The sequence below is a fragment of the Cryptosporidium parvum genome, chromosome 4 (genome assembly GCF_000165345.1).
Source record: "Cryptosporidium parvum Iowa II chromosome 4, whole genome shotgun sequence".
NCBI lineage: Eukaryota > Apicomplexa > Conoidasida > Eucoccidiorida > Cryptosporidiidae > Cryptosporidium > Cryptosporidium parvum.
Window position 1 is genome coordinate 458,270 of NC_006983.1, and position 14,262 is coordinate 472,531.

At 28.4% G+C, this 14,262-nt stretch overlaps 6 protein-coding genes across 6 annotated transcripts; 5 read left to right on the forward strand and 1 right to left on the reverse strand.

The window, feature by feature from the left end:
- Nucleotides 1-508: 508 nt before the first annotated feature.
- cgd4_1850 (Ccr4p. RNAse) lies at nt 509-2,578 on the forward strand (the record flags this gene model as incomplete). Its single annotated transcript, XM_625779.1, has 1 exon — nt 509-2,578. One exon carries the CDS (start codon nt 509-511, stop codon nt 2,576-2,578), a length of 2,070 nt encoding a protein of 689 aa, XP_625779.1.
- Nucleotides 2,579-2,799: 221 nt separating this feature from the next.
- Nucleotides 2,800-4,791, forward strand: cgd4_1860 (hypothetical protein with 10 transmembrane domains; the record flags this gene model as incomplete). Its single annotated transcript, XM_625780.1, has 1 exon — nt 2,800-4,791. The coding sequence occupies one exon, from the start codon at nt 2,800-2,802 to the stop codon at nt 4,789-4,791; it is 1,992 nt and encodes a 663-aa protein (XP_625780.1).
- Nucleotides 4,792-4,904: 113 nt separating this feature from the next.
- On the reverse strand, nt 4,905-5,573 carry cgd4_1870 (hypothetical protein; the record flags this gene model as incomplete). The annotated part of the gene is made up of 1 exon (XM_625781.1): nt 4,905-5,573. The coding sequence occupies one exon, from the start codon at nt 5,571-5,573 to the stop codon at nt 4,905-4,907; it is 669 nt and encodes a 222-aa protein (XP_625781.1).
- Nucleotides 5,574-6,310: 737 nt separating this feature from the next.
- cgd4_1880 (hypothetical protein) lies at nt 6,311-9,742 on the forward strand (the record flags this gene model as incomplete). The annotated part of the gene is made up of 1 exon (XM_625782.1): nt 6,311-9,742. The coding sequence occupies one exon, from the start codon at nt 6,311-6,313 to the stop codon at nt 9,740-9,742; it is 3,432 nt and encodes a 1,143-aa protein (XP_625782.1).
- Nucleotides 9,743-10,156: 414 nt separating this feature from the next.
- Nucleotides 10,157-12,697, forward strand: cgd4_1890 (adenosine monophosphate deaminase 2; the record flags this gene model as incomplete). Its single annotated transcript, XM_625783.1, has 1 exon — nt 10,157-12,697. The coding sequence occupies one exon, from the start codon at nt 10,157-10,159 to the stop codon at nt 12,695-12,697; it is 2,541 nt and encodes an 846-aa protein (XP_625783.1).
- A 1,089-nt stretch (nt 12,698-13,786) lies between these two features.
- Nucleotides 13,787-14,218, forward strand: cgd4_1900 (hypothetical protein; the record flags this gene model as incomplete). Its single annotated transcript, XM_625784.1, has 1 exon — nt 13,787-14,218. One exon carries the CDS (start codon nt 13,787-13,789, stop codon nt 14,216-14,218), a length of 432 nt encoding a protein of 143 aa, XP_625784.1.
- Between the last annotated feature and the right edge of the window lie 44 nt (nt 14,219-14,262).

Below are 14,262 nucleotides of genomic sequence, written 5' to 3' on the forward strand. Positions count from 1 at the left end.
GAATGGCTCAAACTTTTTACTTTAAAAGTTTTTTTAACTCACAAATTTTATTTACTAATTTACTTAATAGATTATTTAATTCCCCTTTCTTTTTTTTTTTTACTTTTCATATTCTTTAAGACAATGTTTAAAGTTTTAGCGATAATAACACTGAGAAATTTTGAACAGCCATATACACAGTAATTCATAAGAAACATCAATTATGAGAAACATTTCTGAAATAAATTCTATCTCAAGTGCTTGGCAGCACATGTATTAAATTTTGTGTACTTTAAATCAATTTGAAAAAAACTCGCTTTGAATAAATTGCTAATCATCGATTAATAATTAAAAAGACAATTGTATTAAAAAATTGAAATATTTCCTAAGTAGCATAACAAATCAATGAATATTTAGTAAATATTATTATTTCAGAATTTATCCCATAAAGATATAAATTATGGGCGGAAAATATTAGAGTTAAAATTTATTTCCTTTATGTGGAATTTAACTTGAATAGATTTTTAAAATGAAAATAAAATTAAATGATACAAACAACGGGATTATTATTTTTACAAAATGTGATTCTGAAGATTTAATTATCACGAAGTGTGTCATCCAATTAAATGAAGATTTTGAACATTTTTTCTCACAAATTACTAAGGATAAAGTTAAAAATGATACTTGCTTTAATAAGATATCAATAACAATGAATAGGAATCCATCAGAAGATGTGTCTATATTTACTAAAAGACTTTCTCTGAACCTGAAGAAACATATTGGAAATTTTATTAAGTTGAGATTTAGCCAAAGCTTGAAAGTAGAAATTAGCGTAAAAATACAAGATAATAATTTCAACGACATTGGAAACGTGAAATTAGAAGATATTATTAATAGTCAGAATCTGGATGTTGCTAAAGTTAGTGTGGTGGCAAATAATGAAAAATGCCAACACTTTTATTTTTTAATTAAGAAAAATGTACCTTTGATTGAATCTGTAAACATAAAAAATGAAATCATATGGGGGTTCCCAATTGTACCAAACATAACATTTATAAAAGGGGAGTCGAATAATTTTTCATATAAGTGGTATTTACAGTATAATATAAATGAAGCAAAAACAAAACATGATATATTGCCAAATCTTCCAGAAAATGTAATTGAAATTGATCAAAATTATATTTGTGATTTGAAAGCAGAATTTACAAATAAAGAGGAAATGTCTAAAATTCTCGAGAACATTGAAAACTATTCAATAATATTTAGAATTATGCTAAATTCTGAAATATCTTCATTATTTGACACTATTTATAGATTTAATCATATTAATAAACCGCTGGAAGCATGTTGGAGAGAAGAAAGAATAAACCGTTTTAAAGGTGATTTGAAATTAAGTCCTGAATTGAATGTTAATAGATTAAAAATAGTGACTTTCAATATTCTATCGGAAATATGTGCTCAGACAGATAAGGCTCTAAATGAAATGTATACAAGTTGTCCACAATATGCATTACATTCCAATTATAGAAGAAGTTTATTAGCTAGGGAGCTTATTGACTTGAATGCAGATATAATAGGTCTTCAAGAAGTTCAGTCTTGTTTATACGAGTCGTTTATTCATATATTAATGGAATTTAAAGGATATTCAGGTGTTTTTAATTCTGACTATGCCAGTGTTACAACATTTTACAAAAGAGAATTATTTAATTTATTAGAATCTGATACAATACTTTTCAAAAAAATGTTAATTAATGATTATCCGGAAATTGTTAAAGAAATTAAAGTAAAATGGCCAAACTTTATTGAATACTTGCTAGATAAAATTTTAACAGTATTTCAAATTGTCGTATTAGAACATAAAATTACCAATGTAATTTATGTGTTCGCCAACACGCACTTCTACTATCATCCTTTTGGGGGTCATGTTAGAATTCTACAGGCAAAGTTACTCATGGATTTAATTGAAAAGTACCTGAAGAGATTAAGATTGAGTTTTCCATCTAAAGAAGTTTTCACCTTTTTATTTGGTGACTTCAACACGCTTGCCATTTCAGATGCTAGAACACTTTTCACTGAAGGTATTATTAACTCAAATTCATCCGAATGGATTCACTCTACACTTCTTAATTATAATAAAAAAGAAAGATCAGACAGCAATGATGAACAATGTGAAAATGTTAATGGCCATCTTAACGAAGATGAACTCAAAAATTTAGAGTTACATAGTTTGGGTTTTGATCTTCAGACCAATAATAGGTGTATTGATTTGTTGGATATTCATCTAGACAAAAAATATAATAATATACAAATTCGTCATAAAGAAAAAGAAAGGATTGAAAATGCTGATTCCAAAGGGTTTAGTAGTAGTTTATATTATCCTTTCACAAATAAAGTCAACCGGTTTTCTGGCCAGTTAGATTATATTTATCTAGTAGAAGAAGAAGCTTTTTCCGACAAGTTTAACATTTTTTTGAACAACTTTTTGCCATATATAGATGAAGCAGCCTTATCTCCAATTAACACTCTTCCATCACCTCAATATCCATCGGATCATATCTCAATAGGAATTGATATTTCAATAACTAAGAATGAAAATTAAACGAATTTTTATTATAATTTTTTACATATTTACAAGAAAAAAAATAAGAAAATTTGGTGTGCACAAGCATTATTTTTTAATGGATTAAATTCTTTGGTGTGTGAAAGAAAAAAAAAATTCAATTATTAAATTTTTTTTAATATCTTAATATCAGAAAATTGAAAGTGGTAATATAAACAGTTTCCCTCTTTTTTTACTGATCTTAAATCTAGAAAAAAAAAATGAGTTCCACTGAGTCAAATAGGCCAATAGTATTGGAGAAAATTCAGCTCGAATCTAGAAAAGTTTTCTCAGTAAATAATAGGAGGGCAGTAATTGAAGAAAGAAGAAATGATAGAAAATTATTCAATAATGAATTAATGAATGGAAATTCTTTTTTTGTAAAAAGACAAAAATTAATTAATGAATTACCACCGCATCCAAAAAAAGTGCTTTTGCCAATCATAGAAAATCAATTTGTGTTCTTAGGGGGGGTTGCATTGTCACTAATTCACAAGGCTTTGATGAGTAATTTTGGAAAGAGCATGATTGACTTTATTATTTTAAGATCTATTTTCGGGAATGGATTGTTAATATTTTTGTTATTTGAAATTCATTATTTAAAAAGAAGAATTAATATGCTATCAACTACAAAAAGATATCTAAGAGATTTTGGTTCATTGGACTCTTCAACAAACAATGAAAGCAATATCTTTGCTAGTCTTTCTAAAAAGTCAAAGCTATCCCTAATTATATGGATGTTTATTTCTAGTATTTTTACAATATCCCAACCATTGGTAGACAAATTTTTCCCAATTCAAATAATTTCTTTGTCCCAGCCTTTCACTCCACTAATTTCCCTGATAATACTTTTTATATTTACATATAAATCAAATAAAGAATATCACTTCACAAAGTCTTCAAAGGACAAAATGATTTATACTAAATTAGGTATTTGCTATAATGGTCGATCAGATACTTCAACTAATGTTACAAACTTCTCAGCACTTGAAAGCAGCAGAATAACTGAAAATATTAAGCTTGAATCCGAAAAATTATTTCAAAGGTCAAGAATGATTGCTGATAATCAAATTTCTTATAAAAATTTACTGATTATTTTTTTGAGCTTCATTTCACTTCTTTCAGCCACTCCAATTAAAGGAATGCTAATATACTTTGAGAAAACAACTATCAGCTTCTTTTTGTGTGGACTTATTCCAACACTAATACTTCCTTGTTTACATGAAGTTTTTTTCCACATAATTTGTAACCGAATCTTAAGTGAGCTATTAGCAGATAAAATTGAATCAAATCCACAATCTAACATTGTATTCACCAGAATCAGTCCGATCGATGATTTAAATAGGAAATTATGTAATATATATATTCATCTCTTCATGACTTTAGGACAAATCTTGATAGTACTACCTACTTGTATTGGTATTAAAGCAATATTTTATTTGAAGTTTTCACGATTAATTTCAACTGATGGAAATGTTTCCAATTTAAGCTTGATTGGATCAATTTTTGAATCTCTTTTCGACATTGGCAAGATAGAAATTGTCACCATTATATTTTCGGTCGTTTCAATGCTTGGAATTTACCAGAGGTGTAAAATTAACAATGCGGAAACCTTTGGGTTAGCAGGACTGATGTCAGTTCAAGGATTCCAAACACTTTTAAGCACATCATTAAAAAATAGTTGGTCAACTTGGCTAAATAATCATCTTACTGGTTTAATTTTCTCAATTTCCTCAATTGCAATATTAAGATTTCAAGATATAATTGGAACTTTGAAAATTTTCTATTTATATGCTAGATGGACTTTATATTTTAATACTCAAGTTATTGCTGGGAAGGATGAAAGAGCTTATGAATACGAAAATATTAAATCATATAAATCAAATATAAGAATTATTGGAGGAAGTATTGATATCAATTCCAATATTGCAAATCTTCATTTTTTAGACAGCAAACCTCGCCTTTCAAATCAAACTTTGATGGATGATGAAGTTTCATTAAAATCAGATAGTGAATCTGAGAATATAAAATCATTAATTGAAGACAACACACAAAAAACATCTAATGGGTATAATATAAAAACAATCTCATTGGAAAATAAGAATCATGATAGCAAAACTAAGCATGATAATAAATTTGACTTAAAATCCAATTCAAATTATTTCATTGAAACACCAATTATGTCTGCAAAAGTTGTTGTTTTGCAAAACTAATAGATATTTGTTTAATACTAATAAATGCCTAGCAAATATTGTTAATATGAATCCACAAAAGTAATTTTATATATATTTATAACTTATTTTTTATTTTCTAAATTCGTTTATCCTTATCTATGCCCCATTGTAGGCATTAAAATTGGAGTAAATGAATGGTCTTCACTACAAGTTTCCGATAACGCCTCTTCAGATTCCTCAATAGGTAAATCCTTTATGTAATTAATGTCTTTTAAATCATTTTGAATTACATTAATGCTTGCAATTAAATCATTAGAATCTATGAAATAATCTAGCAAGATTCTGATCGAATTTGTATTACTGAATCTTTCGCTTGCATCATTTTCCGGATTTTCAATTTTAATAACTACTCTGATCGACTTGAAATATTGTGTTTTGTTTTTTATTGAAGAGGAACCCAGTAGACTTAACTTCATATCATTACTAATTTTTGTTTTTTTTCCAAGTAAATAACAATTTAGATTGTGGACTTGAACAGGAATACCCTCGTGAACTATATACATCCTATGTAATCTTACCATGATGTCTTCAGATGTGTTATTAAATCTTAAAACCAAGTGATATTGGCTTTCAAACTGGCTTATTCCATCAAAATTCACATCAATATAATATGGAAGTAAAACCTTTGTAATTTCTTCATTAATATTTAAATTTGAATAGTAATTATTTGTGGGAGAAATATGAATAATTTCTCCGCCAGTGTCAGTATAATTACATTCAAATACACCACATAGCTTTATTTCTTTATTTAATTGATTCATTAAAACAATTCTTGACCAATTTAATAATTTAATAATGAAGCTAAATTTAATTTATATTTATTTACAGATGTAAATAAAATTCCAATATATATTTACTATTGGCAAATCTCATAAATATTTATTTTATCACTCGCAAATGTTTTAAATAAATAATTTTTTTTCTTTATATTGTAATTAAATCCTCAAAATTGCTTCTTTTTTCAGTGATTAAATTGATTATTATGTAAGCTTTTATAAAAAATTCTCGTTTTTTTCTTTTTGTTAATATTATTTTGGATGTGGGATTGTTTCCCTCCCCCCCTGGCTAAAATAAATGCATGCATGCAATAAAAACTGTGGGAAAAATATAAATATATATTAATTTTAAAAAACTAATTAGAGAAATTTTGAAAAAATTATATTTATATATCTCAATATGAAAATTTCTATAAATAATTATACAATATCATTATGTATCGTGGCGACGTGTAATTAATTTTGGTGGTTGGTACCCACAAAACTTTAAAAAAATCATAAGCTGACAATTTCGGCAGTCAGTTTAAAAAATTATTATTAATGGAATAAAAGTGGTGGAAATAAATGAAAAAGTAGTGGAGGAATAAATTGATGACTTAAATTTAACATTAATCTGGATTAATTAAGAGAGCTCAATTAAATGAAATTCAATTGTATGTGTAAAAAACTTATGTAAAATAAACAAATTAAATCGTTGAATATAGTTTCTGCCAAAACAAAAAATGATAATAGAACAAAAAACAGGAGATGAAATTAAAAAATTAACCGGAAGAAATATTATTTGGTCTCCAAATGAACTGGGGATTCCATACTTAGGACTTTATGAGGAACATGGGAAAATAGGTAACGAAGATTACTTGAGATATGGTGTTAGATACATTGGAAATAAAGCAATAAATGGAAACAATGAAATAATAATAATAGGCGAAATTTATGGAGAATTATTGAGTTTGGATAGCTTAGTTTTCAGGAGTAAGGAATTTGAGTATACTGAATTAAATAGTTCTTTAAATTGGATTTGGAGATATAATGGAGTTGTTATAGATACAAGAAATATTACTGGTATTCTTGGATTTATCCAAAAAACATGGAAAGAAAGTGATGAAAGTAATTGCCATCTGGAAGTTATTGATGGCAGGTTATATGTTACTTCAAATCCAAATGTATGTATTTATCCAGGAGATGAGTTAGTATTATCTGTAAATAACAATATGGATCTATTAATTCCTACTATTGGTGATGAAGTTATGAAATTGAGAAGTAGAAGTCGTAAGATTGAACAAAAATTGGAAAGATTTAGTTATAAAGAATCTCCAAAAAGTTGTGAAGCAACAGCTGTTTCAGTTTCATCTGCAAGCACAGTGGTCACTAAGAATAAGTCGTGTATAAATGATGAATACGATAATAATAACGTTTCTGTTCCTTATTCTTTAAATTGTACAAACGAATATTACTGCAGTCTTTGTAGTAGAAGTCAAAATAATGCAGTTACAGGGTCTAATCATTTTTACTATGGTGAATTGAGATTTTCAACAAGAATTTTCAAAAATGCATTAGTTTTTGTTCTAGGTGAAAAGGAAAATATTCTCGGTTTAACAGAAAATCAAATTCATTACTTTGATCGTTGGAAAAGTACCAGCTGTGATAGAGAGCTTTATGCCCTCGCTTCTACACACAAAATTAGTTTTAAATCAAAAAGAGGTGTTTCAATTGAAACCATTCAAAATGAAAATGAAACTGATCAAACACATAATTTTCCAATAGAAACCTTACTTGTGAAAAACTATGTTTCAAAAAGTATCAATGAAATGATAATCAGTGAGTTTCAGCTTGTGAGAGATGATAAAAGTCACAATTTTGGAGATTTAACAAGAAAGTGTTATATTTCCAAATCTGTTTTACTCTACTACTTTTTCGAAAAATGGATGAATGAAAAATTTGTTGGAGAATATAAATATTTGAGAATTCCAATACCCATGTTAATTGAACAGCATAGGCAATTATTATTACCCTATCCTGAAGGAATTCAATGGGATCTAGAAACTTTATCCTGGAGATATAATATTCAAAAGAATATTGGAATATGCAAGCAGGAAATAGGAAATAATTTTTCACTGGAAGCAAGTATTAATGACCATATAGCTCAAGAACAAGAATATGTTGGAGTAAGAGTAACAAATGAAAATGACTCATTCGAACTTTTTAAGAATTATATCACCATTTGTTCCATAAAATACAAAAGTGCAAATCAATCAAAGTCTAAAGATATGAACTCTTCGTGCATTTACAACTCTAGCAGAGCAGACTGTAACATGGATTATCAGTCAAATTCAATTGGTAACAAGAAAAAGAGACAAAAGGAATTTGTAGAGGTAAAGAATAAAGAATACGAGCATGAATTGTTCGAAATGGAAGCTCAGAATATTTCAAGAAAAATTGGGAATAGCTTCTCTGAAAGTCCTGATAATGACTTGGTTAGTATTCATGAAATTATTGATAAATGCAGTGAGATCAAAAGCATAGATCAAATTAACAGTAAGAACAAACAATTACTTACAGTCGTTTCAGATGATATAGGGATAATTTCTCAGCAAGTTGAAATTATTCTAGTTCCTCCCTATTCTTCATTCATAAAGTTTTGTGTAAAAAGGTTAGGTTTCAGCATAACTTATAATAAAAGAAGAGCATGGTTTTCAGTCAGATCTAGAGGAGTTTTAGAAGCATTTAACCTGGCAATCAAATGGATAAAAAAACAGAAATCAATTAATGAGAAAAACCATGCTAATAACTATTTGGATTCAATAAATAACAAATGTAGCAATTTAGAAAATGTTTCATCTTCAAATAATCAATCAATAAATTCAAAATGTGGGATAAATGGGAAAAGATCGTCGTTGAAAATAGGGAATAATAATAATAATAATAATAAAACCCATTTCACATTTACAAAAGCTGAAAATAATATCAATTTTTGTCAAGATAGTGATACCGATAGTGTTTTAAGTTTAAATGAACAAGCAAATCGTCTCAAGCCTTTACCTAAAAGAATTATTTGGGTTCCTAGCAGAAGAGTATTTATTGTTTCTTATAAACGTTTAGGAGCTATAAATCAGATGAACACTAAATCATTTAATCCTACGATTTATGGAGGAGTAAAGAAAGCATTAAAGCATGCCTGTATTTTTCAATCACAAACTGAACAATGCAAATTTAACGGCTTTGCTGATAATAGTGGAGTTACAGAAGCAAATTCATCATATTCAAGTGTGAAAAACAAAATAGATAGTATTGATGAGAAAAGTAGAATGGAATCATCGCTGAAGCCTCTCAATTATTGGGTAAAAAGTATAGACTCTAAAGTTTCTCCTGAAAAAGTTACAAGCGCTTATAGAGAAGCAGTGTCAACATATCTTACACAATCTACTACTTTTTCTCAAAATAATACAACTTTAGGAGGGCCGGAGAACTATTGTGAAATTGACCTAGAACAGAATGCTAACTTTTTATCTTTAACCCCAAATTTGGAAAGCTCGCAAAAAGAATGTATTGACGGCTCATATACTGCTGAAAATGCCCAAAATACTAATGAAAATGTGGATTTTCTTGAAAGTCAAGTTCGAATGAAAATGGATGAAAGCTATATCAATAACTTTAATACTGACTATGCTTTCTCTGGAGAGCCAAATGCATTACAAACAATGAATGAGAATTTGTCTCTAAATAAAGATTTTGAAGCTAACGAGGCTGAGTATTCTCAGAATATTGAGTTCAAGCCCTTTAAGATGTACTATGACCAAGTGTTTATAAATAAAGACTCCGCGTTAAATATGATGAATATAGATGAAGTGCTCAATCTTTACAGTTCCAATGGTAGTAATGTACAAAATGATTCAACAGATGGGCAAACTGTCATTCTTGACGAGGAAATATGTGGTACAGAGAATCTAATTGGCCAAGAAAGCCTTTGCAATTCAAGCGTTGCAGACTATATGAATTCTTTTGAAGATTACAAAATCTCCGAGCCATTAATTTCAATTAGCGACCCTTACACAAATATAATGCACTTAGATGACCCCCCTACTCTTCACGATCAATACATTAAAATGGTATCTCCATATGAATACATCGATTCGTTCACATTAATAGAACCGTGATTTTCTATGCATATGGTTGTAGAAATATAAATTATACAGTGAGTTAAAAATCAAACAAATGGATAATGCTTATGTTGAAAATTGAAAAATAGAACTAAAATTTACTAATTTATTTGTAAATATATGTCTTTAGTATGAAAAGTTCGTTTAGCTGGAAATAAGAGAATAGAAAATTAAACGTTTAAAAATTGCTCCACCAGCTTTGCCAAACACATACTCGGCGCCAATATAAAGACAGTGCATATATATATTTTTGACCTAAGGAGAGAATAAATTAGTTTCCATTTAGTTTTAATTCAAGTCGAATCCCTTTGAATTGTAAATACTGAAAAATCTCGGGAAATTCATACGTTTAACAGGTATCAGCATGCATCTTAAGGATAATCTGTAGTTGAACTTTAATTCAATTGAAGAATGTCTGAAAATAGCGTTGATATTCGCTCTGTGCAAGCCACGAACTGCACAGAGTCTGACATGGGGCAAACCTTAACAGAAAATATACTTAATTCAAAAGAAAATAGAGAGGCTTCACTCTCTTTTGACGACTTTTTTCTCTTTAAATCTTCCTCAGATAGTAAGATTGAGAAGATTAATTATTCCGATTTGGTCGAACATGATTCCGCAGATTTGGACGATAATTCAATCGATTATATATCTAATCCAGATAAAACTCAAATGGAAGACTTAAACTTTACTGGAAGTACTTCAAGTCGCTACTCTAATACTGAATTCAAATTAAAAAAGAGTGCTTCAAATAGTACTTTAGACGAGTTTAATAGAGGGATACTAAATGATGAACTCGAAACTGAATATGTCAAGTTGATCCCTAACTCAGAAATTGTTTTTGCTAAGTCATACGATAAGGAAATGAATATTGCAATTGGTTTGATTGACGAGGTACTAAAAATGAGAGACGAATGGAATTACGAGCTACCTAAAATAGAACATGATCATTTAATAGCTCACAACTATGGGAATTTACAAGATGGAAACCCTATATTAGATATTGAATTATTGGTAGATACTTTACCAGAAAAGATAGATGCCAAATATGAAATGATTAATGGTGTTTATAGTATTAAATGGTATTCAAATAGAAATTTACTTTATAACCCTATAACATTCAAAGCAATTAAGAAAGCAGGTACAGCTGACATAAACTTGAATTTTGACGTAAAATGTGATTTTAATGAACAATCCGGAGAGTCACTATGCATGAAAAAAAGTTTCCCAATATATGAATCTGAAAGTAAGTCTGTGCACGAATTCATAAGATGTTTAAGAAGAATAATGAGTCTGGTTCATAGTCCAATAGTAAAGAGTTTTACATATTATAGATTAAAATTCTTACTACAAAGCTATCAATTATATTCACTTTTTAACGGAAAATTTGAAAATGAGTTGTCGAAAAAGAATATTAGGACTGGTTTCTATAATGTTTATAAAGTTGATACACATGTTCACCATTCAGCATGCATGAGCCAACAGCATCTTCTTAAGTTCATTAGGAAATGCTATAATTCAGACAAGGACCGTGTAGTATTTTACAATCATGATAATGCTCCAAGTACATTAGGGCAGGTATTCAATAATGTGTTTGGTTGTGACTATCAAAATAACTCTATAGATCACTTAAATATGGATGCAATTAGGAACTGTTTTCAAAGGTTTGATAGATTTAACGAGAAATATAATCCATTCGGTTCCAATCTGATGAGAGATATATTCTTAAAATATAATAATCCAATTAAAGGAAAATATCTTGCTGAAATTACAAAGGAAGTAATTCAAGATTTGAAAACTACGCATTATCAATTTGTGGAATGGAGAATCAGTGTCTACGGTAAAGACAAGAGCGAATGGAAAACTTTAGCAGAGTGGCTATATAATAATGGTTTATATTGTAAACATGTAAGATGGATCATTCAGATTCCAAGACTTTATAATATTTTTCACAAAGATGGGTGCGTTAAAACATTCAGTGAAATGCTCGAAAACATATTTTCCCCATTAATAGAAGCATTGATCAATCCAAAAGATAATCCCCTGATTTTTATTTTACTTACTAATATTGTTGGTTGGGATACAGTAGATGATGAAAGCCAAATAAGTAAGTATTCAATGGATAACCCGAACTTTTGTTATCCAGAATATTGGAGATCAGGAGATAACCCACCATACTCTTATTGGGGCTTCTATCTTTATAGTAATATTCGAGTGCTAAATCAACTTTTATACTCTAGAGGTTTAAATCCATTGATGTTCAGGCCTCATTGTGGAGAAGCTGGAAAAATCTCACACTTAGCTACAATGTATTTATTAGCTGATTCTATTAACCACGGAATATTACTAAAAAAAACTCCAGTATTGCAATATTTATACTACTTGAAACAAATTGGCATTGCAGTTTCTCCTGTTTCTAACAATGCGTTGTTTTTGGAGTTAATGAAAAATCCATTCCCAAAGTTTTTTAATGTTGGATTAAATGTCTCGCTATCAACTGATGATCCCCTTATTTTTCACTTCACAGATGAATCTCTTCTCGAAGAGTATTCTATTGCCTCTCATATTTGGAAATTGAACAATATTGACCTTTGCGAGATCGCAAGAAATTCGGTTCTTCAGTCTGGATTTTCACCAAAATATAAGGCAAGTTGGTTAGGTGTGAAAAACTACAGTCATTTAAATAAATCACTATATAATATTTTAAATGATTTGGAACCTTGTGAAATCAACGATATTTCGAGGTCTAATGTCCCAAACATTAGAATCCAGTTTAGAAAAGATATGCTTAAAGGTGAAATGGACCTCATAAATAAGTATACAGTTTCAATTGATAGAATCGAAAATGCAATAAATATTGTAAAAAATTTAAGACTGAAAAATGTTTCTGATAATATAAGCAAAGAAGGAGTTAATCGTAACTCTAATACCTTAATGAATAATTTCCCCTAAGTAATATTCAATTAATTTAGCGAAAAATTCAATATCAACATTGGCTTGATTTCACTTTTATACTTGAATGCATTATTATACAAAGTGAAAATCTTTTTCTGTGTTTTAATCATTGTCAGATAAATTATCTTAATGAATACCGTATAAAAGCTAGAGAAGATAAACCGGAATACCAAGTTCATAATTCAGTATGAGATAAACATCCGTCAATTTTTTAAAAATATTGAACCTTACTCAAGTAAAATCAATACGCGATCATTTAAATCTTATATTAAAAACAATATATAATTTACATTTTTAAGAATTCAAACGTATTTAAAAACCAAGTAATTTTAAACTAAATTATTTTTTTATATTCATTTTGAGAAAACTCATGACAGAACCAGCACATTTCGGACATTTGCCTTTTCGTAAAGTAACTGTAAATTGGATAGATTGTTTGATTGGGCATTACTATTTTTTTCAGCTTGGTAAAGGTTATAATGTATTTTTTTTTGGTATTCAACAAGACTGAATAAAAGTTTATTTTGTAATTTTAATTTTTTTTTTTCCAAGCTGGCGGAAATTGCTATTAATTTTGTGGTTAGTAAAATGTACCAGCCATTTGGGGGTGGTGATTTCTTTAATATTTTTTTCAATGGTAGTTGGTGCTTGATTAGAATTTTGAATGATTAACTTTTCATCAATTTCCTGTTTTTTTTCTAATTTTTTTATTCATGTTTTTTTTTCTTTTTTGGAATTATACAGGGCTGGGGGCTGAATCTATTGCGCACAGAGATTTTATGAAATAGTAATTAAAAAAAAAAGACTATCTTCGAATGCGGATTGAATGATTAAATTCAGTTGAAAAATGCAGGGAAAAGATCCATACTATAAAGCTTTCAGGTAAGGAAATTGATTAATTTTTTAAAAATATTTTCATTTGCATGTTTTATTATTTTTAGTGAGCTTGAAAATATTTCAGAAAATATAATTCAACAATGTAAAGATTTTAAAGAGAAGGCATGCAAAACTTCTAATTACAGTAAACATAAAGAAGTTGAATCCCTATACGAAAGAATTAATTTGGAAATTGAAAGTTTTGAAGAAATGTATAAATTGCTGGATAATATAATCAATAATGTTAAAAACAATCCAGAAAAATTTATCGAAATAAATAGGGATGAAATAAATAGCAGAGAAAAAAAATTGAAAGATAAGTATGAAATTATGATAAATTGCAAGGAAGAAGCAAGGTTAACATATAGTCATGCAAAAGAAAAAGAAATTCAGAATCAACGAAGAATAAATAGAGACTTTTTATTGAATAGCCATGCAACAATAAATAACTACAACTTAGAGCATGAATTTCATAATATTGAAATTTCAAACAAGGATGAGAATTTAGAATATATACATCAAAATACTAAAAAGCTTCATAGTGCAGCATTAATAATATCTCAGGAATTGAATGAACAAAATAATTTAATTGAAGGAATGATATATCAGGTAGAAGAGGAAAGTAAGTTATTAATCCAATGATTTCCATGATTCACATAAATTTTTCAGATATTAAGTTGAACTTT